Source organism: Coffea arabica, chromosome 8c, assembly GCF_036785885.1.
Source record: "Coffea arabica cultivar ET-39 chromosome 8c, Coffea Arabica ET-39 HiFi, whole genome shotgun sequence".
Taxonomy (NCBI): Eukaryota; Viridiplantae; Streptophyta; class Magnoliopsida; order Gentianales; family Rubiaceae; genus Coffea; species Coffea arabica.
This window is the reverse complement of record NC_092325.1, coordinates 41630020-41652436: the sequence shown is the minus strand read 5'-3', so window position 1 is coordinate 41652436 and position 22417 is coordinate 41630020. Positions and strand designations below refer to the sequence as shown.

Below are 22417 nucleotides of genomic sequence, written 5' to 3'. Positions count from 1 at the left end.
ATTAAAACACAGTCTAACAGGAATGTTCTTACAATCTTATTCATTGTAAGGAAAGGACAGTCAGAATGGTTAACTGGTACTAAAGGATAAAGGGAATTGGATAATTGGCTTTTGAGGTAATAATTTTCCTAATACTATGTGTATAAGGGGATTGACTTCATCATCCTATAGTGCTACTTACATAGACAGCCATAGGCACTCTTACAACATGCTTCTTTTCTCCCAGCATCAGTATTTCACCAAATGTGTAAGCATTTGTTGCCTCAGTTGCATTAAACTGAATTGTAATACGTCTTGAAGCATTGACACTGATCTTAAAAACCTGTGGTATCACTGTAACTTTCACCCCTAAAGGCTCTTTTACTATCAGCATATACTTCTCATCTGCATTACCAACATTAGTTACCTTTCTGAGAATCCTCCTTGATCCAATCAACTTGGAAACTGTAACACTCGGTGTATTCAGATCTGAGCACCATGTCTTCTGAATTGGACATGAAACGCCAACTGTTTGTCTAACAGACATGTCATCAACGCCTGGAACTGAGCATAAAAACTTTACATATTGCATGAAGTTGATGTTGAAAACAAGTCCAGGATCAATTGCTCGAGAGGGGTTGATAGCACCACCTCCGAAGTCAAAGGGGGTTGCAGCAGATATCCGATTGGTTTTTTGGGCTAGTATAGGAGCACCTGTTTGATCAGCTATATCCGCTGTTGTCGTCATTGCTGATATAATAGCTGAAGGATTCCAGTGTGGGTGTTTTTGCTTAATTAGAGCTGCAATACCAGCAATATGTGGAGTAGCCATGCTTGTCCCGGACAATAGTGCAAAATTTTGACCTGGAAAGAGGATCACAATTGTAGCATGTCACGTGTCTTGTTAAAAGACTAGTTTACATAGACCAAATTAGGTTGCCTGTTTATCTATACCATTTTGCAGTTCTAATTGCCAGGTGTGTTTTAATAAATGAAAGGAAGGCATATTATACAAGTTAAACCATTGGTTACAAGTTTTTATCTGAAATAAGTAGGCTGTCCATTACCTAGTTTCAGCTTCGAACTTAGCTAAAAGAGTTGAGAATACTGGACTTCTGCATACCTTTGATGTGAACATCTCCTTCACTGTTTGGGCTCCAGGCAGCCCATATTGAGGAGCCCGGAGCCATGATATTTGGTTTGAGGACATCAGCATTCTCTAAGAGTTCATTATTGACATCAGGTCCTCTTGATGAATATGATGCCACTATTGGAGCCTGCCCTGTGTAAATTGCTCGCCTCCCATCCAAAATTCTTGCTGTGGCTCTGAAGCCAATGGCTCTTCCATTTCTGCTTCTTATTGTATTTGCATTGTAGTACTCCCAGAGTGCCTGTAATACAAGATGTCTTTATACAACTTCTGCAAATCATAAATTCACTATTGCCAAATTACTTCAGTAAACAAATAAGTCCCGGATTGACTCACACATTGCAAGAGAAGAAAGAATATGTTTTCCTTTTCTTCTTGTAAAATATATGTCAACAGATTCAATTCCATCTAAAAATTTTTGAGAATGGAAGAAGGTCTTCATTTAAAATCAGATGCATTACAATGATAAGAAATGCAATTTTATGCAATAAACTGGGCTTTAATGTATGTCGGATCATCCTTTACGCTTGTGAGTTGTCAGATGCTAGAGTAACGAAACGTTTTCCATACAAGTACAGAAAGTATACTTCAGTATTATAAACAAATGTTGATTGAAGTACCGAAGAGGCTTCCATATTGTTCAAGATGACTCCAGGAACTTGTAAGGTTACTGCAGCACCCTTAATCTGCTCAAAACCAATATCAGGGTTCCTTGTTAGTATGAAGCCAGCAGCGCCAACTTTACTCATGGTGTCTGCAACTGTAGCAATACTAGATGCCTCAGAGTCGAAATCAAGTGTATATGTGCAAATAACTATCTTCCCCTGAACTAAGGAGTGGACAAATTGCTCCGAGCTTTGACAGCTATCAATCGTCAGAAGACCATCAGTGGAGTTTATTTGCCCAACATCTGCTGCTGCAGCTAGAGGGAAGAACACTTCTCCAACTGTTGGAGCTGCTAAAATGAAAATCAGTGAGCACATCTCCTTGTTAAAATTGCTAGAGGATGCAATAGTAAAGATTCATCATTTTAGATAGTGTAGACAAGCAAATACACAACATTAACCATTAACAACAAACCTACGTGCAAGTCCTGTGCCAGAAAAGCTTTGTCCATTGCCCAACCTAACTGATGAGTTGTATCTGCGATCAGTTATAGAGGCAGCGACACTTGTGATCCATGGGCTAAAAGAAAGCATAGAACTGGAAGAAGGCCCTCCATTTCCAGCAGCTTGAACAACAAGAACACCAGCTTTTGTGGCAAATAAAAGCTCCATCTCTAACAGGTTCAGAAAAGCAGAAGGTCCAGATGGCACTTTTGATGGCCCTATAGAAAGATTCAGTATGTCAACTCCATCTTCCACAGCCTGCACAAGACAATAACATTACAAGTTACTTTAAAGTTGTTTGATCAAAGTTCCATGTCAAATTAATTGAGAAACAAATCAATTATCTATAAGAATTTCGTCATGTGCATTGACTCCTAAAGTAGAAACCTGATCAACAGCAGCCACAACATCAGACATATACCCTCCAAAAGCATACAGAGCTTTATAAATAGCAATCCTGTATAAGCAAAAGAGAAGACTTGCATATTACATATACATTTATAGAATTTGAATAAAAGGGAACCTTTAGGATTTCCTTTCTTTCAAAATTTTTATAAGAGAACTGTATCAAAGCAGATATTTTTTACCTGGCTCCTGGAGCCATGCCACTGGCATAACCATAATTGAAGTCATTTGCTATTACAGGAATTTGGTGGTTTCCTGCTGCTGTTGCAGCTGTATGGCTGCTTAATTTGCACCATTTCCAATGAGTTAAGAGTACAGGACTAGTATTGTTATATAACTGGACAATTCAAATATTAGAAACCCGAAATATGCACCTAGTAACAGATTCTGCTTGAGCAAAAAATAATGACTTTAAGTAAAAATCATGTCAAGATCCAATAAATATGCAGATAATCCTCTATTGTAGTACTTGCCTCCCATGACCATCAGCATCAAAAGGGGAGGCATAGTCACGGGTAGCATTGAATTCACCGGCAGCAACTGCAGCTCTTGCAAAATATTGCGCCCCTACTATCTTACCATTGCATGCTGTTGGAGGGAATTGCTCCCCAGATGCACATTTCCCTTTATATTTTGTAGGTTTTGAATATATTCCCCTACTCGTATCTGTTGATGATTGAATCATGAAGCTTGGATGGAAAGGATTTATCCCCGTGTCAATGAAACCTATCACCACTCCATCCCCTGATGTCCGAGCTCCTCCAAGTGTTGGCCAAACCCCAGTAGGAATCCCTAAAAAGTCAGGCGTATGTGTTGTCATCTTCTCCATTTTCACATCTTCATGGATTGTCCTAACTCCTTCAGCATTCCGTAGGGTGTCAATGTCCTAGGGAATATTTACATGTTTTAGTATTGAATTATTGAGCAAGTCATGTCAAACAAAACCAAAAAAAAATAAAATTAATGCAATTATTCTATCCCATAATGAACAGCTTTTTCTATTGGCAGCATAGTTTCAAATTTCCACATAAACAGATGATACGACTGCTCTTCTTCACACATCTGCATTCATGGTTCGCATATATCACATAGTCATCAAAACAATTGAACATGATGTACGTATGTCTTGCTGAATAAGAAATGGTAGAGCAAGAGTGTCCCATCTATATGTATTAAGTATACATACTATTAATATATATATATATATATACACACATAAAAGCATGCCTATCCAAACTCAGCTATGGCCTCAGATTACAGACCTCCTTAGATGACACCTCGATCGCAAATCCATTGAGGAGATGGGTGTAGCTGTACAGTTTCGTATAGGCACTTCTGGATAACAGAGATTCAAGGAAAGCGTCATGCTCTTGTGCCATCTTCTCTTTGAAACTGGCTATTTTTTTCTGATTCCTACCATGAAGTTCAGCAGATGATTTGACTAAGAAGTGAAGCAGAACATCCCATAACTAGCAACAGAAAGAAAAATGAAAAGAAAGAGATTTCTTGTCTATGCTTTTGAGCAGATCATTTGGTACCTCAACAATAATTTTGTGTTCTTGGAGGAGCCACCAGAAGCTTTGTCCAGTAAAACCATGTAAACCTTGGCCTCACTTGTAAAGGTCATAAAAGCATTCATAAAGAGGACGAGTAAAATGAAAACGCTAAATGAGTCCATAGTTCTACAGAAGTAAAGGAAATGCTTGATGAACTGACACATACGATGGTATCTTAAAGATGCAAAGCATGGTTCCTAGTCTTTTCTCTGCCCCAGTCTACCGTGTACCTTCTATGATCAATTAGGTAATCGATTTCATGCCTTCAGCAAGACCATGCACACCTTTCTCATTTTTAAACAACCGCATTCATGCAATTGGCTCCTATTTTCATCCCCTTGACCACAATGGATGACTGAGACTTAGCTTACATCAGTGAAATATTTGCGAAGTGACATTCTTTCAGGATCCTGTTAGGAAGCATCAGCTGAGCTCATTGTCTAGAAACAAAAGTAAACATGGTGGTATTCTCCGTTTGCCCGTAATTTCCTTTATTCGACAATCATGTCTACACAGATAATTAGCAAACCAGAGAATCGCAGACACTAGTATAAAAGCAAAGAGATTTGAATTCAAATGATAAGATCCTTCTTCAAGTATCTCCACTCCTTCAGCCAATTGAAAGAGAAATTCATGATATGCATTGCACAACGGTATTCATCTGCTTCTATCAATTCTAAGAATAGTATAACTAAAACTAACGTTGCCTACATGAAATAGAGATGAAAGATCACAGAACACGTTCCGGCACTGTACACTTTTGTGCAAGTATAGCAAGTGGCCATACTGTAACCAATATATATCATCAATGTACAAAATGGATCTGTAAAGGAACATGAGAGCACTGGCACCAGACTACTGGTCAGTTACTCCACCTGAATGAATACAAAAAGGCTCGTAGTGATCAACACCATATATACACAAAGAAATTCCGCTGTCTAAATCCTATCCTACCATGCAAATTTCTTCCACAAAGCAGTGAGCTTCAATCCCTTTCATTTAGATATCATACCCACTTAGGCAAGCAAGATCAATGGGACCTTTGCTGTCGGGTATACTCCCACAATGCAATCGCACCACTGACGTGGACATTGAGTGACCTAATTACTCCCATCTGTGGGATCTCAATGCAAGCATCCAAAACATGGATTATCTCTGCAGGAATACCCTCCTTCTCCCGGCCAAGGACTAAAACAGTCCTTTTAGGAAAGGCATAATGGTCGAGAGGTTTGCTGTTTGCAGTCTGCTCCAGACCTAGGATGGCAAAACCCTCTTTCTTTTTCTTTTCCAGGAAATTTTTCATGCTACTAACTGGAACTTCTATTATTGGAACCCACTTCTCTGCCGTTACACTGATAAGTTGGAATTGCTTGTCACTCAATATATTTTTGTCTGCTATTGCCAGTCCTGCTGCTCTAAATACTTCACATGTCCGTGCCAATCCAGCAAGGTTTGGGATTCGATCAACCAATGACGCTACAAGGATAAACTGCTGTCGTCTTGCTTTTAATTTTTGCATCGCTAGATTTCTTGAATGTAGCAGCTGATCAAGTAGTTCATCTTCCTTCTCAATAGCAGCAAGCAATTTCAACGACTTGCTGTTGTCTATTGAAAAAACAGCAGTAGTTTGTGTTTCCTGATCAGACAGGGTAAACTTCTTCTGGAAATCCAATGACACATCTTCCTGCAGATGGAAGGAAGGTTGTTCTTGATTGGAATTTTTTGCTTCTTTAGGAGAATTGCTATAATCACCAGAAGGTAAGCCCTCATATTTGATAACAGCTGCATCCCTGGCCATTGAACATCTGAGTTCATCACGCGTATCATTTAAAAAGCAGGTCACTTGATCCATTAGAGTCTTTGGGACACATTCAAATTCCTGTTCCTCCACCCGGCTTGCAAAAATCCCAGCTGGTGTGACAGAACTTTTTGGATCAAAAGCATCAAGATAACCCTCCATTGATGCTCTTAGCCGTGCACAGTCTGGGTTTTCTGTCAAGTACGACTTCAAATCCTCCAGGCACCTTTTCTCCAGTGGCATGACAATGGAGGGACCAGCATCAATGCCAGGCAATAATTTATGGAGAACTTGATACACTAGTAACTGTGTAAACCCACGCAAAGTATGATGATGTGAAGTAAGCAAAGGCATTGTAGGAGGTAGTAATTCATCAAGATGCCCGGACTGATACTCTTCACCAGCATGCAGAATAACATTAGCCGCTATGAATACATATGAAGATAAAGCCTGAGGACGCACATCATAATTATGGAGCTGAGGAACTAACTGTTGGCCAACAAGTGAAGGAAACTTCAAGTATATATGGATTGCAAATGTTTCCTGGTACTGACGAACTGAGGGCAAATTGTTTCTTTGAAGTGCTTTATGCAAGCTACACATAACTTCCTCAGCAATATCTTCATAAACAAATCGTGACAAAATGCAAATCATCTGCCATGCACGAATTTTTCGTCTGTGAATTGAACTATGCTTCTTATACAACTCTTTAGCTAGGTCCTTGTCATTTAGCACAGACTGAAGAAGCTCTAGCAAAAAGATTTTGCCAGATGCAAGGGCTGCCAGGCTGTTTCTGCCTCCATTACAAAAACCAACCATATCAGCCATGTCTGCAAGTTTGTAAAACAAAACGGCAACAGAGACACGTGCATACAGCTCTGTATTGATAAATTCTTCAGTTAGCTCAGGATCTGGGCTTTGGGCTAACATTGATACTTCACTTTTTGCATCCTGATTTTCGGTCAGTTCGGCTTCAAAATCTTCATCAAATGCAACAGACCCATACAAGGTTAAGAGCTTCAGCTCTCTCAAATAGTATTTTATGGTCATGGGATTTGCAAGCAACAGCCCTGTTAAATGTAATGCGGCAAGACGAATTGTGCGTGGACTTTTCGTCCCTTCCTCAAGAATTTTCTCAATGAACCACTTAAAAGGCCCAGGTGCACCATCAATTTCATGCATGCATTCATCACCAAAAACTGAGTAATGCAGAACAGAAGATAAAAGAGCAGCAATCGGAGCAACCCGCCTTTTATTGCAACTCACATGCAATATCCAAGAGGACTTGACCAAATCCCACATCATCCGGGTATTCATGCCATCAGAGGAGGTAACAACTAAACCCTTTCTGTCTGAAGCAAACAGCTCCATAATCAATCTAACTGATCTTAGCAGGGGCAGTACAGACACTTCTCCAGCATTTTCAAGGCTATCAACAAGATCACTAAAGATCCAGTTTGCTGTAACATCTGATAGGAAAATATTGCAGCTTCTAAGATAAACTCCTTTCTCAAGCACATACTTAGGAATTAATAACAGGCATTCTATGCAGATCCATTTCCAGTTAATCAAAATTGCCCGCCGAGTTCGTACCAAGTTTCCAGTTTCAATGAGATTATTGACACACTGTAGAAAAGTTTGAACCAAGGTATCTAAAGTGGGTCTATCATCTGCTTCTGACACACAAGATTTTCCATCATCCACGACAACATCGAAAGACAAAGGAGAGAATACAGACACCAATTCTTTTAGGATATGGGCCAATGCTTCATATGACCCTAGTCGTATCTCTGCCTCTGTTTCTGATCTACCTGATGGAGTGGTAATTATTTTCCAGCAGAAGCTCCACAGAAAGGTAAGAGCAGAATTAAGTGACGTAGCAGGTGTAAATTGTGCACACCACCTTGAAATGGATGCCACAGACTTCAAAGATATTATAGCTTGCAAAACAGAAGTAGCAATACTAGATGATAACCGGCGTAGACTTGGGCCGCCAAGTCTCCCTCTAATTGAACTGGGAAGAATGCAGTCGTATTCCACCTGATTGGACCAGAAAATGGAGCATGAGGATTTGGCAAATGAGATGAGCTCCTCCAATATGAGCAAAAAACATTTGGCAAACTTCTGAAGAAAACTTGATTCCACAAGGAAATCTGTATAAGCAGCTGTCCCAGGAAGGTGAATGTTGGCCTTGATTCTTTCCCTGATGGGACCTTCAACTGTTCTATCTTGGTTTATTTGAAGTTCCTGAACCAAGCTAGAGACCAGAATAAGATATTTCACAGGTACCCATTCCAAAAGGTTTTGCTGCTTGCAGACATTTTTTCCATGGTCCCGCAGAAAGGTAAATAAAGTTTCCAAATTTTCCTGTTTACTCAGAAGAAAAATCACCCTCACCCATCTCTTTGCTTCATATTCCCATTTGTCAATGTCAGCATCATCAAAAGTAAAACGTGCTTCTACTGGATAACTATAGGTAAATTTTTTGGGGAAGCCATCAAGAGCTGTCAAAAGTTCCAGATTCGGAATGCGACAACTGGCAGTATAATGTTTGTCATCAGACTTAATGAGCCATTTTTGTATTTTGAATCTCAAGGGCCCTGGATTCAGAAAATAGTATGTTAGTAGGCATAAAGGAAAGAACAAGCGAAGAAATTAGCCCTCTGAATCAGACAAAGAATTATCACAAGAAAGTTCAAATTAAGACAGAAAGTACATCTAACTCATACCACCAAAATCAGTGAACTCCCGAGGAAGGTTTGAAATGAAGTGCAGAAGTATCTCAAGAGGAATGTCAACAGCAGCCATTACAGAAGTAGCAGCATCAAGCATCCTTTCACAAACTAAAAAACTCAAAAAAAGTTAAGGGCCTTCACAATTTGGCAAGTTCATAGTTGAAGATGATATTAAAATGTCCAATTATTACCTTGAAGACGGTAATTGGCATTAAAGTGTTGTTTACTGCTTTCAATAATATATCGCAGAAAATCTAGTAAATCCACTTTATCATCTTTCCAGGAGCTTCCTTGACCAGATTTAACTTGGATCATGTTCAAGGAAGCATCATTAAATCCTGCAACTCTAGGGTTGTTATGTTGCTCAACACCACAGGCAGCTGAAGCAATGCACTCAACAAGACACATTAATCCAGGTCTCCCAAAAGAATGCTTTTTAGCAGTTGATGCTAAGTCAATCAAGAATTTAATCTGTTTCCTGAAATTATTAAAAAAAGATAAATCATTAGAATCATAAGATCAACCCTCAGCAGCTCTAAGTTGTTGTTGCATCAACTTATCAAGACAAGGACTATAAATAGGCATTTAAAAATCTGACAAATTAAATAATAGTTTACCTCGGATCAAGATAGAAGCAGTATTGGCACAGAAAACTGGCAGCAGCATCAATTGTACAGGAAGAGTAGACTCGTTTCAAACCTAGAAAATGTAATACAAATATATTTGAGAATTAAAATCTATATGTGATGCCTACTTAAGGTACAAGCTGACAGGACATCATGGAGACTAGCTCACTAAGTTCTGAAGAAGCTAGTTGCAGTATACAAGATAGAAGATTGATTCATGCTACATTAACCTGACTTTTCTGTCACTCTTTAGGTTATTTGGACAAGGATACAATAAGCATTGGAAATAGATCTAGAACTACTAGCACATAATAGATCCCCTATAATAAGACAAATGTATCCTTTTCTCTCGAATAGCCTCATTGAAAATAACCATTTATGAAAAGTTAGTTCCAGGAAGTGAACGTACCGAAATCCTGATGGTGAACAGGATCATTCAATCCTTGCATAAGTGGACCTAGTATGAACTCCTCTGGCACTAATCTTACATTGCTTCCATAGTCCTTCCATGGAACACCCAAAAATGATTGCATGATCAAGCACCTCACTACAAAATTCAGACAACGCAAATTCATCATCATCATGAAGATTCAAAGGATAACCAAATACTCCCTCCATCCAATTGATACTGTCATAATTTCCTTTTGGGGATGTACCAAACTAATGTCACCAAGTAAAATCGGCAAAGGACTTTTCATTCCATTTCAAATTTTACCCTTGCATGTTGCTGTAAAAAGCACAAAATCTATGATGATTCATGTTTGGTCTATTATTTCTTACTAAGTGTTTACCAAGTTGAACAAGAAAGTGTGATTCCACCAGTGAGTGGAATTTGGAAAGCATGCAGCTCAGATGCCAAAGCATGTGGGCCCTGTGTTTTGTTCCTAATGTCAGATCCTTTGGACTATTAAATTTCGTCCACTAGCTTGGTAGAGTAGAACTGAAAAGCCAGTTAAACTTCATGCTTTTTAAAAAAATTGGGACGGTGGAAGTACAAAGCAATTTGACAAAATAAAAAGTACTATGAGGCTATTCATTGTAGAATCTCAATGTTACCTTGAGGATTATCATGACAAAATCCTCGTTCCCACAGGACAGCCAACCACTCATAAATTTCCTCCAAATTTTCCATCCAATTTTGACGGAAATCTCCACCATGAGAACTCACTGAATTCTCCAATGAAAGAGAAGACTGGAGTAACAAATTCATCTGATAACACAAGAAATGCAACTCAATATGTTTTAGAATATATATGATATCCTATATGTTGCAGTTCAATAGAACATTGAGAGTTATGACATACTTTAAAGAAGAGGAATTATAGAACATATGTGGTTTTAGGTCATCCATCATCAGTTGCGAGAAAAAAAATTTTATTGGCTCAATGTTTCACAACTAATCTGCAAGTAATCCTTTTTCCAAGACTAGCAATAATCTGAATTATTCAACAGGCCATTTGATAAATACCCGTCCCAACAAGAACAGCTCATCTTTTACAACAGTATTCTGTGGGTGTCTCGGGGGTGGGGTAATAAAAAATCAAGAACTTAAAGCTCAGTCACTCGTAAAACCTGGTGATGCCATGCTGCTTCAACCAAGTGAGTACCATATTCTTCAAGCATTTCATACAGCAAAATAAAAGCTTCCCATCTCTGCCGATTGTCCAAATGATGATCATTTAAATTATAGAGTTTCCCAACACCCAGGGACTTTGCTTCCTCTTCAGCCCACCTTTCCCTTTTGGTCATACCACAAAGATCTAAACTCTTCCTGTCAGTTATAGTATGTGAAAGACCAGGGTACTGACAGCTTTCCGCCCTCAGGTTTAATATACTTTTTAGCACGTGTAATGACTGTTTCCTGGTTAATGTCTCCTTATCAACCTAGCAGCACAAGAACACAAGATGAACACAAATTAAAATCAGTAACAAAATTTTTCTTTCGCAAAATCACAAAATTCCAGATGAAATTCACTTTATGATAACCAAACACTATTTACCAAGCCTCTTTTAATTTCATCCCAGAAATCATTGTCAACTGTCAAATCAAATGTTTCTCTGGTGACAATTACATTCCCATCTTTAGTTCTCCTATTAAAAGCACCAGTTGATAGGGAAAGAGAAAGTATCGTATATGCATCTGTTCTCTCTGAAAGCCCCATTGAGAAAAGCTTCTTGCAGCATTTCCATATTTCCTCAAGAAGATGCTTCCTGGAAGCCAATGTCAAATTTTATAAATAAATCCAAGTATTGATGATGAACATGTAACTAACATGCATTAGACTTCATAAGAGTCAAAAGCAATGGTTACAGCACCTGGTTAGTATATGGCTTTTTACACCGCTTGAGACTTCAAAAGCACAATGTGAAGCTAATACTCTAAGAATAGATGGAAGAAGAATGCTAAGTGCAAAAGATCGATGCTCAACACTGTGTAAAAGCATCTGAAAAGTCAGGTTACAGAGATCCCAGATCAATTTCTTAGCAAAAACTTGCAAGCTACAGGTACAATCCACCACATGTTTACATTGTAAAGAAGCATCCAGTGTTAAGGCCAGGATATAGCAAGATATTGGTAATGGAAAGTAGTCAAACTGAGACTGTATCAAGTCCCTGTTCAGCTCATTAGTTGGCTTGTCACTGCATTGCTGAAAACAATGCAGCCTAGGCTGGTGGTCATCAGAATCCTGAAGAATTGGGCATGAACTCCATTCAAACATGGCCGACTCTTGGCTTTGAATCATCCCCATAGATAGACCAATCAATCTGAACAAAAATGGAACCAAGGTTGCTTCAACAGCATGCCAGCTGTTCATTTCAAGCACAGCGTCAAAGAACATACTTGCAACCTAAACTTAAAAGTCGTCCATAGAAAAGAAAGAAAGCATGAGAGACATAACAGACAGGTTTTGGACCATCCACAGATCACAAGATACATAATTTGGCATGCCCAAGGCATCCGACAATACCCAGACATTTGTCAACTTACCTCATTAAATATGTCAAGATGAGATGATCGTGCCAACTTCAGAAGAGGAATCAAAATTCTGCATACAAACAACTCTATTTCACTGGTAATTGAACCTGCATAAAAAATCCAAACTAACAATTACAACAACTTGCAAACTAACAATTCAGCAAGAAGGACTTGAACCACAAAAATAACAAAAAATCCAAAAAGTACAACCCATCCCCAACATGGCTTCTCGTCATTTTATCTAAAATGCTGAGCCTGAAAATCTAGAATGGCACTGATGATAATCCTCAAATAATACTCATAGAATGTAATACTGCCCTCAATTCTACATTTGTCCAAGGATTGAGCCAGGAGGGGAAAAAAAAGCAGCAGTATATTTTGTCATGCAACCTATTAGCATCTTCAACCTTCAAAACATGGTGAATAACAAAAATGATAGCCAAAATTGAATCAGAACTCAAGCAAACCTGATCTTTTCAGAAGATGACATAGAGCAGCCACGTAAGATACAATGCAATAGTCCCTCTCTGCATCCCTCTCATTGCTTCCCACCATTCTATCCTAAAAATCATATTAATAAAGCTTTAAAATCGAAATTTCGTTCACTGCTAATAAAAAGATGGGCTTTCTCCAATTGCTTAAGCAAGCAATAGAGAACTATTTATGAATAAAATGGGCTTTTCTTCTTTTTTTGTTCTCTTTTTGTTTTTAAGCAAGGAAAAATGAGAGAGTTATTCAAGAAAGAAGAAAAAGGAGCTCTTTTTCCAAGCAGAAAAATGGGGATTTTTGAATAAGAAAAAGGGAAGAAGTTGGTGTTACCTTGGTAATGTTGGGAAATTCATTGAGAAGAGAGGCGAAAAGGGAAGATGGAGAAGAGCTCATTGAAGCCAAGATACAGTCCAGCATCGCCGGAATAGCTGCCGGCGGTACCCGCCGGAAGCTGCTTAACAAGGAATTGAGTATGGGGTCCATCGAAAATAAGGAGAGTAAGGAAATCGGGGAAAAGGGAAGAGGCTTTAAACGGCTATTGTATACCCTAGTAGACTATTAGTACTATTTCAAAGGGTTTTTCCAAATGAAAAGAAATGTTTGGGGTGTTAATTAAGAATTTAATTTTCAATTTGACCCTTCAACTATTTCTTTTTATGATGATAAACCATTGGGTTAATTAGAGTAGAACCCTAAAATATTGCCTCAATGTTGATTTTGACGCTGACATCCATATCTTCTTTGAGTCCTTCCTTTTTCTTGTTTGCTTTGTTTTCCTTCTTTATATCCCATTTATTTCCTACTTCCTTAATACATTTCTATTAGGCATCCATTCTTAGCTAATCATTGAATGCCTTCAATGCACTTAACAATTTAAATTATATCTTACCATGTTTGATTTTAGCTCTTTTAGGTTTAGTTTTTAGTTATTTCTTTTCAAAGTAATGATATGTATTAGTTAATCACTATTTCATCACCTCTTGTTAAATTCAAAAACTACCATTTGGAAAGTGATTGTAAAGGAAGATTTTTTACTCCAACTCTTTTTCTTTCTTTGTGTCTATTTTCTCAATCCTCTCGACTACTTTACCTTTTTTTTTTTCATGAATTCTAGTGGACACTATAAATAATTTCAACTAAAACTTTGCAATATTTTTGAAAAAAAAATGAATGAAAATTAATGTGATCGATCCATGCCTATGGATGTTGCACAATAAGAATATTTTTGATGTGATTAGCACTTAAATGAATAATAACGTATATGGAGGACTAAACTTGCATGCTTTATATTCTTCTATGGCGTAATTCAATTTATTAGACAGACTATATAAATCTCCTGAGTTTTGAATACAAATTATACAATAACTCAATTGAATCAAATCCATATGGTGTACTTTCTAGGGCTATGTCTTTTAACATTAATTTATTTTTCTGCAATTTAAATTTAGATCCAATATTACCTGCCTGGCCAAAAAAAAAAAAGTATCGGGTTGTAAGTGCCATCTTACTCCTATCAAGAGTATGGGGATTGTTTGTTTCATCTCCGATTCCTATTAGACTTTGATTTTTTGACATTAAATTTTACACGTCTTTAATTTTTTCCTTGATTTTAACTAGATATTTTATCTCGTCGAAAAGTTGATTCTTGACTAGATCTACTCTTATAAATTCTTATTTTGCAGGTGTCAAATTTTAATTGAAGTTTTTAAAGAAATATTTAAGATTGCACAAAATAGTGAGGCATTTTAAGTTTCATTAACATTACTTTTATTATTTTATATAACAAGTGTAGCATCATTCTTTTCAATGGGAAATGAAATCAAAGATGTTAGTCGAATTGTTTGCAGCAATTACATGCGCAGCCACGGACAACAGATCAACAATTGACGGTCAAAATCTGCTGTAAGAAATTGGGTTGATCTATGCTATTCATTAAAAATTTATATTAGATCCATGGTCCAAATTTCTTCCAATCCGCTGTGGTAAAATAAAGTCAAGGCATCATTTGCATGGTGCGGTTGCACAATTTTTTTATCCATTTAATACCAAGATCTTTTGCCCATGTAAGAATTGATACATAGGTGATGAAAAATCAATGATACACGAGTCAAATACTCATTTAATTTTTCAGTGTTTGCCCTATGAGTTGCATGAAAACACGAATTCTCAAATATCTTTGAATAAGCTGATGCTAGCAACTCTTATTCCCACCTGAACTGAATCAACAAAGGCTCAGGCAAGAAAGTTGAACATGCTCTTTGTGTTTTTTGATAATTTAAATATTATATCATCGTAGAATTGAAAGGATTAAATTGTGACTTCCTAAAACAAAAAAAAATTAGCTAAATATTTGTAGCACACATTTAGAATGTTCACCTTGTTGATTTAAAAATTTTTTTTAAAATATATTTTTTTAATCACATTTTTACTTCTTCAATTTCATTTTTATCTCATATATATTATATTCTAAAAAGTATTTCAGTATTATTTTTTCAAAATACTTCTAAAAAATGCAAGCAACGATTTTTTAAGGGTATAGGTACCTGAAATGTCATAGATATCTACCTTATATATAAGAAGAAAGGGAGGTTTAGTTCTTTGTCTCCCTTGTTGCCACTTGGCTTCCTAATAATTTGACAAGTTGCCTTATATATAAGAAGAAAGGGAGGTTTAGTTCTTTGCCTCTCTTGTTGCCACTTGGCTTCCTAATAATTTGACAAGTTGCATAACTCTAATATTTTTCTTGCCTCTTGCATATCGTTTTTTTTTTCTGCTCTTTCTTCATGCCAAACCGAGCAAGTCTGGCTCCTTTATTCTCCTTCTGAGCCCAATGAATTTTTTTAATTATTTGATTAAGTGAGTGTACTGTCTAATTCATCACCATTAGATTAATTTTAATAAACTAATACTACATTAAAACCCTTGGATCAATTTTCATTCTGTTCTAATTGTCTACATATTATATAAGAAGACATGGGAATTTAATGTAGCACTCCCATTTCTTGACATATGACATAACTCTCCTTCGAAAAATCTATGATTTTTCTCCTATTTTTTTTATCTCCCTACTTCTATCTTGATGGATCAAGACAAAAGATGTACCATACAGGATAAGACAAAAGATTTCAATTGCAAGTCATTTTGCATAACTTCAAGAACTTGTATTATTTTTATATATTGTCTAATTTATGACTATAGAATCAAGCTTTATAGATTAATGAAAAACTTTTAATCCTTGGATATTGATTAATTATGTTTGATTAGTAGCTAACCAACTATTACATTTAAACAGCTCCTTTATGTAATCAATTAAAGTCTCTTTTTCAATTTCTTTATAAATTGTTTTTAAAGTTGCACAGAAAAATCAGATTTCTTCATTCCCAATTATATTCAACTGTACACCTGTTTCATTGCTTGCCTTCGTTAACTTCAAGATCAGTTATGGATTTAATAGATGTTATGTTTATTGTCTCCTTGATTTAGAAGAGCTAACTTTATAGATGAAATTTCTTCTTATGCTCAATTTTTCTTGTGTTTTTATCTATTATGTACCAAAAACTTTTGCTGTTATATGTTCAATTAAGTTATGAAGGGGGACAAGGACGTGCCTCGCACAGCCGAGATACCTCTAGTGATTATAGATATGACGAGAACTTAATAGCTAGTTTGGGAGGAAGGAAATGGATAGAAAAGAAAGACTTTGTAAGGATTATAAATTCTTTCCATCGTTTGAGAGCCAAAAAGAGAAGGAAAAGAAAGGATTTGGACTTCCTTCACTTCTCTCTGTGTATTGGAAAACTTTCCGTCCTAAGTTGGGCAGAAAAGGAAGGAAGGGACGGTGCTTTAAGTGAATTTTTCAATATGACAATATTACCCTCAAAATCATGATACAAAAATTTTAAATTCCGGATGAGTCCCTCAGCTTACTTGATTCACATTTATTTTCAAAAAGGGCAATTTTGTAAAATAACCTATTTGAGCATCTTTTCTTTTCATCTGTTTTCAACTCCCAAACAAAAGAAAACCACCTACCTTCCTTTCTTTTTTAAAACTCCCAAACAACTTAGATAGAAACTTAAATCCTTTCCCATCCTTTCTTTTCTTTTCTAACTTACCCTTTCTCTTCTTTTCTTTTCTATTCTAAACTCCCAAACTAGCTATAAGGGTTGGCAGCGTTTCTCTTTTTCCTCTTTTTCATGCTCAGAAAGTGTCACTTTTTCCCTGGAGCTGACACAGCTCCCACCAAAAAATCCTAAATTAACACCCGGAGAGGCTGCCAGTGATATGTAACAAGAAGTAGACAAAAAACTGTCAGGAATTGGCGGAGACTGAACTCCACTCACTGGAGAAGCACAAAATCCGGAACCCCAGAATCAACCGATCTCAGGAAGCCATAATCATGCCAAAGATGCTATCTTTCTCAGTATTCTCTGTGCAACTTTACTTGTTTCTTTCACTAATGTTAGGTAAACTCATTTTCGAGCCTTTTCTTTCCAATTTCTTGTCTCTTTTTCTTGGTCAAAATCAGAATCCTACATGTTAATGTTTCTGTTTGTGTCCATTTTCAAATGTTTCTTCAGGCATCTTGGAAGTGTCATTGTCTCAAGAAGGGTTCTGCACTGCACCATCAGTCTTGAAGACTGACTCCAATGCTCTACCACTTTACTGGAAAGTTACCAATCCCACCTTGTCTCCTTCTCATCTGCAAGGTCTGTTATTACTGACTCTAAAGCTGCCACAACTTTTGATTTTTGCGATTCAATTTTTTCATTGAACGTTGCATCAATTATACTGAAATTGATTTATGAACACAGAAAGGCTTAAGCAACTTTTTAGGTTCTGTGGACTAATAATGGTATGAGGCTACTGTAATATGGTATGCTTTTGGTGTCGAGCTTATGTGAGGGAAAGTTGGTTGAGGGATTTTAAGGGAAACTCAATTTATTAGCTAAAGATGATTATTTGTTTCAATACTACTCTGTTGAAAGTTGAAGAAGTAGTAGGAAATTAATCTTGAATTATGTAATTGGCAGACTTGCCAGGGTTCACTCGCAGCGTGTACAGAAGGGACCATGCTCTGATAACTCCTGAAAGTCAAGTGTTCAGCCCTTTACCTGCTTGGTATATTCAGCTTGACTTTGTTCAGCTAGTTTTGTTGATAGCTAGAATTCTTTTAATTTTATTCAGAATCGGCTTGACAGGACAAATACATTGGGTGCTTATCTTATAACACCTGCAATGGGCTCACATTTTGTTATGTACTTGGCTAAGATGCAAGGTATGGTTTACTTGGTATATTGATATGTGATTTTAAGGTGAAAAATTACCTTATTGTTTCAACAAATTGAACAGCTTGCTTCTATGGTCTAGCTACTGGATACATCAACATGAAAATCTAGTTGTAAATTTTATTTCGTATCTTCTGCTATTTATTGTTATTTACTTTTTAATCTTCAACTTGGTTTCTGCATCTTCTTGTCTGCAGAAAATTCAAAGTCAGGGCTTCCACATAGTGATGCTGAGAGGTACATGTTATTATGACTCTGCTGAGAAATCCTACATAGAACAATCATTATTATGTAAATTTCAGAAAAATCAATTTTAGTATTTGTCTCGCATTTTATAAAATCTACCTCCCTCTTTTGGTTTTTCACAATCAGGTTCATATTCGTTCTTCATGGTACTGCAGTTCTTATTGATGCATCTGGCTATACCCATAATCTGAATGTAAGAATACTAAAGATTTTTTTTTCTTTTTTAGATTTTGCAATTAGATTAGCAAGGCTTAACGCTCATGAAACCCTGCACTACTGCTAATTGTGATAGTTTGCATAAGGGACGTAATAATGATGAAGAGGAAGAGCACATCAAAGGGAACAAATATGATGTGAAATGATATATTAAAGTTCTGATTGCTTCTATGCACAATGTGGGATTTTCTGTGTCTGTGGGTGTGCAGTGTTGGGAGGTTTTTGCCAAGTATATTACTTGCAGTTGCTCATGTTCTCTTAATTAATTCATTACTTGGGTTCTATATCATAAATTTCAAATATGAAGTCTGAGTGAGCAACACTGAGTTTCTTTGGATATCTTTGCTGTTCTTTTGCTTATCTGGGGTCTAGCAATTTTTTCAGCTGTTCAATGAAGTCTTGGAAAAACTTGATGCCACTTGTTATTCAATAATTTCATAGTTTATGTAGGTGGATTCCTATGCTTATCTTCCTCCAAACTCAACTCATCACTTGAATTGTGAGGCAACCGCAACTCTTGTTGTATTTGAAAGAAGGTTTGTCTTTCCTATGCATCAAAGTTGACTGACAATTTAGTCAATTTCTTCTTACTCTGTTTAATCACAAAGGCCTATTTACTGTGAGTCGTACTCAGTGAATATATTTTGTAACTCTATTTTTATTTATTTTTTTAAGGCCACCTATTAACTTTTTTCGCTCAATCAACACAATACATGCAGAAGATTTATTGGATTGCTGCATATGAAATCAGCCTGCTATTCTTGCCTTCTGAAAAAATTGCACTGGTTCTCCTATTAAGTGACCAAAGTCTTGTTCTCACAGGTACTCCTACTTGGAAAACTATAGTACAGGGCTAATTGTTGGTACAACAGATAAGCAGCCTCTTCTTGAGACTCCTGGCGAGGTAAATTTACTTTTCTGACCAGTTCCTGATCAATATTCCTAAGAATAGAAGATTATGACTAGAAGCTTAATGAAGTCTCAAAGCTATTAGAATTTTGTCAGATATTTTAAATACTATTAACTGAAATATTACTGTCTTGTTCATTCTCAGGTTTTTGAACTCAGGAAACTACTTCCCACTTCTTTGCCATATGATTTCAACATTCATGTGAGTTGTTACCTTGCATAATCTTGTTGTTGAGATGCATCAGCTGCCCACACTACAGCTCACTTTTAGATAGCAAGATGTAAATTCTTATGTGTTTGAGAACAAGGATTCAGCAGAGCATGTAGCAATTTTGATAGATATTTGTGCTTGAAGCATCAGTTAATGACTATTATACTCCACTTGGCAGATCATGGATTTTCAACCAGGAGAATTTCTTAATGTGAAGGTATACTTTTCTTTGATTCTGCTGCCGCTTTCCTGTTTTGAATTTACTGCCAATATCTCTGGTTATCCTTAGATGAAGGTTTGCATTTTGCTGCCAATTTCCAAAATGAACATTTTATTTGTGAATCATACTTCTGCCTTTTCGGATCTTGAAAGTTTTCCAACCAATTTAGGTTCTTTGCAGAGTAAATTCTTAGCATCTTTGCCAAATACAAGGAATTCATGAAAAATGAGTGCTTTTGGAAATTTGTAATTACTTATTAATATGTGGACCTTATGCATATAAATTTTCATCAAAGACTCTCCATTCTAGACTTCTAGAAAGAAAAAAAGAAGAAAAGAAAAAGACTCTCTGTTGTACAATTAAAATTTTCACTTTTCATTTCTCTAAACTGAAAACTGTGTCTCTGCAAGAGTTCCAATAAAAAACAGAAGCTGCACCTCTTATTCATGGAATTTATGCATGTAAATCCTGCGCAAATTCCGTGAAAAGGATGTGTTCATGATGTTGGCCTTGTTTTGAGCAAAATCATTTACACTATACCAAGTTAAGCCAAGTTTTTTTACCTACGTGTTTGGAATCTTCTTCAAACAAGCATAATCAAACATGGTTGTCATGTTCCTTCTAGTGTATCCCTTCCAGATTTATGAATCCATCTAAAACATCTTCGGTTTTTTGGCAGGAGGTGCATTATAACCAGCATGGTTTACTGCTTTTGGAGGGCCAGGGAATTTACCGCTTAGGTGACAGCTGGTAAGAATTGCAATCTGTCATACAGACTATGAATTCAAAGTAAACATGTTGAGTTTTGCTGTGATTTTACTGTGGTCTTATCCTGATTGGCATACATACTTGGCATTGGCTGCTCTCATGCCAAAAGGCACAATTGGAAAGATGATGGGGAGAGGGTTAAATGAAATCTATTAGAAATTTATTCCGGCCAGACCTGCAACCATAAGCCCCCTTAGAATTAAAGTGTTGCACATTCTTTAAAATGATTAAAGTTCTGTGCTGCTCGCCAGTCGTCGAGGCCAAGGACGGGCTCGATCTGTCATTCCAAGATTTGTAGTTTGATGGTCAAGAAAGGCTTCTTTTGGACTGTAGGCAGCATTTTCGGCCAGACTTTGGATGCTGATCAAGGACATAGCATCACAAACTACATGAACTTGTCCCTTTTTCATGGAGATTTGACTGATCACAGAGATTATTGTTTACTCTAACGAGAAGAGAAACTAATAAAAACTCCAATGCCAAATATCAAGACTAATTATATCTCTTCTGTTTTTTCGTCCGCTGCACTTTATCACTCGCATCTTTTGGCATTCTTAGCTTTTAAGGTGCCTTATAGCCTTTTGTTTGTGTGAACTTGTGCAACAGGTACCCTGTTCAAGCTGGTGATGCCATTTGGATGGCACCATTTGTTCCTCAATGGTAAGTGAGGGACTCTGGGTCTTTATGCTTCTTTTTCCTAAAATAGATACAACCTAAGTTAATAGTGATTCATTTTGCTCCTGTTTTCAGGTATGCTGCCCTTGGCAAAAGCCGAACACGTTATTTGCTGTATAAGGATGTAAATAGGAATCCCATGTAATGGCATGTACTAATATCTGGGGTGCTTGATGGTCTGCTTCTAAGATGACATGTACACATGGCGAAGCAAAATACAAAGTAGTCTTCTTTATACAAGGCATGTCAGTTGCACCATCTGATTTATCTTCTGGATTCATTTCATTGCATCATAACCTAATGGATGGAGAATTTTCAGCTCAGCAAATGTCAATTTTGGTTATTCAGTTCGCCTAACCAGAAAAATCTTGAAGAGAAAGAAAGGGACCGTGCTATTGTACAAGGCACATAATGGCTACAGTCCATATGATGAAGTAAACTTGGGACATTAAAGAGTTCTCAATAAAATCTGAGGAAGAATGTTGTATGCCACCTCATAGTATTAAGTCAAGCGTGAAGTCTTTCCTTGAAAAAATTCCTTGTAGTTAGCAAACCCTTAATGCACCATTAATCCGAGTGATACCACCAACAGAAAGGATCAAATGGACTCTTATCACCGTGGAAGCAATTACTAGTCAGGTGATAGAACTTTTTAGATCTTTAAATTTGTTTTTCATTGTTTCCCTAAATGTTAAAACTTGTAGGGTGAAATCTTTTGCTCCTCTCCTGTGTGATTCAGAAATGGCTTGCAAAACTAAGGATGAGATATGCAGCTTCCGTATTAAACAACATAGTAAATAAACATTTAGCAGGGAACAGTGACTCCTGCAGCAGAAGCAAGAAAGAAATGTACCCTCTTAGAAATGATGGTTCAAGGAATTCACCATTCAAAGCTACGTTGTATAAAACACGGTTGAAATGAGGTAGAAAAGCCAGTTTTCAATCTAGTGAGGTAACTGTAAAGGGTGTTGATTTCCAAACATATATAACTTCCTTCATCAACGTTCAACTCTTTCTAGCTAGACTGTTATCTCTATTCTGCATTTTCTTGAAAGAGTCA

At 36.8% G+C, this 22417-nt stretch overlaps 3 protein-coding genes across 7 annotated transcripts; 1 reads left to right on the top strand and 2 right to left on the bottom strand.

The window, feature by feature from the left end:
• Positions 1–14: 14 nt before the first annotated feature.
• On the bottom strand, positions 15–4394 carry LOC113706179 (subtilisin-like protease SBT2.6). 2 transcript variants are annotated; one of them, XM_072062293.1, is made up of 9 exons: positions 4182–4394; positions 3906–4056; positions 3117–3529; positions 2826–2921; positions 2626–2695; positions 2214–2496; positions 1750–2087; positions 1103–1370; positions 15–843 (listed from the first exon to the last, which is right to left on the bottom strand). In XM_072062293.1, the coding sequence occupies exons 1-9, from the start codon at positions 4361–4363 to the stop codon at positions 161–163; spliced, it is 2484 nt and encodes an 827-aa protein (XP_071918394.1). In that variant the 5' UTR covers positions 4364–4394; the 3' UTR covers positions 15–160. The 2 variants fall into 2 exon arrangements, with proteins under 2 accessions (XP_071918394.1, XP_027083873.2); XM_027228072.2 differs by having other exon boundaries at positions 1750–2084; positions 4182–4393.
• A 563-nt stretch (positions 4395–4957) lies between these two features.
• Positions 4958–13369, bottom strand: LOC113707145 (uncharacterized). Of its 4 annotated transcripts, none has more exons than XM_027229311.2 (12): positions 13155–13369; positions 12803–12896; positions 12348–12442; positions 11675–12207; positions 11359–11569; positions 10931–11242; positions 10415–10568; positions 9768–9905; positions 9350–9431; positions 8924–9210; positions 8727–8840; positions 4958–8597 (listed from the first exon to the last, which is right to left on the bottom strand). In XM_027229311.2, the coding sequence occupies exons 1-12, from the start codon at positions 13305–13307 to the stop codon at positions 5230–5232; spliced, it is 5541 nt and encodes a 1846-aa protein (XP_027085112.2). In that variant the 5' UTR covers positions 13308–13369; the 3' UTR covers positions 4958–5229. The 4 variants fall into 4 exon arrangements, with proteins under 4 accessions (XP_027085112.2, XP_071919147.1, XP_071919146.1 ...); XM_072063046.1 differs by having other exon boundaries at positions 11675–12124; positions 13155–13323; XM_072063045.1 differs by lacking the exon at positions 13155–13369 and having other exon boundaries at positions 5184–8597; positions 11675–12212; positions 12803–12832.
• Positions 13370–17020: 3651 nt separating this feature from the next.
• LOC140013738 ((S)-ureidoglycine aminohydrolase-like) lies at positions 17021–21615 on the top strand. The gene is made up of 13 exons (XM_072063809.1): positions 17021–17290; positions 17405–17533; positions 17858–17945; positions 18026–18102; positions 18310–18349; positions 18485–18551; positions 19025–19110; positions 19397–19478; positions 19629–19685; positions 19873–19911; positions 20594–20664; positions 21289–21342; positions 21433–21615. The coding sequence occupies exons 1-13, from the start codon at positions 17224–17226 to the stop codon at positions 21500–21502; spliced, it is 927 nt and encodes a 308-aa protein (XP_071919910.1). The 5' UTR covers positions 17021–17223; the 3' UTR covers positions 21503–21615.
• Positions 21616–22417: the final 802 nt, after the last annotated feature.

Bases quoted from the DNA above. Each gene is read 5' to 3' on its own strand.
- LOC113706179 (XM_072062293.1), bottom strand. From the start codon at position 4,363: ATGTGTCAGTTCATCAAGCATTTCCTTTACTTCTGTAGAACTATGGAC. The intron at 2,088-2,213 runs GTAGGTTTGTTG...TTTTCATTTTAG, and splicing joins TTCTGGCACAGGACTTGCAC to CAGCTCCAACAGTTGGAGAA. The intron at 844-1,102 runs GTATGCAGAAGT...TCCTCTTTCCAG, and splicing joins AGGAGATGTTCACATCAAAG to GTCAAAATTTTGCACTATTG.
- LOC113707145 (XM_027229311.2), bottom strand. From the start codon at position 13,307: ATGGACCCCATACTCAATTCCTTGTTAAGCAGCTTCCGGCGGGTACCG. The intron at 12,208-12,347 runs GTAAGTTGACAA...TTTTAAGTTTAG, and splicing joins ATCTTGACATATTTAATGAG to GTTGCAAGTATGTTCTTTGA. The intron at 9,906-10,414 runs GTAACATTGAGA...TGAATTTTGTAG, and splicing joins TTGTCATGATAATCCTCAAG to TGAGGTGCTTGATCATGCAA.
- LOC140013738 (XM_072063809.1), top strand. From the start codon at position 17,224: ATGCCAAAGATGCTATCTTTCTCAGTATTCTCTGTGCAACTTTACTTG. The intron at 17,291-17,404 runs GTAAACTCATTT...ATGTTTCTTCAG, and splicing joins GTTTCTTTCACTAATGTTAG to GCATCTTGGAAGTGTCATTG. The intron at 18,350-18,484 runs GTACATGTTATT...TTTCACAATCAG, and splicing joins CCACATAGTGATGCTGAGAG to GTTCATATTCGTTCTTCATG.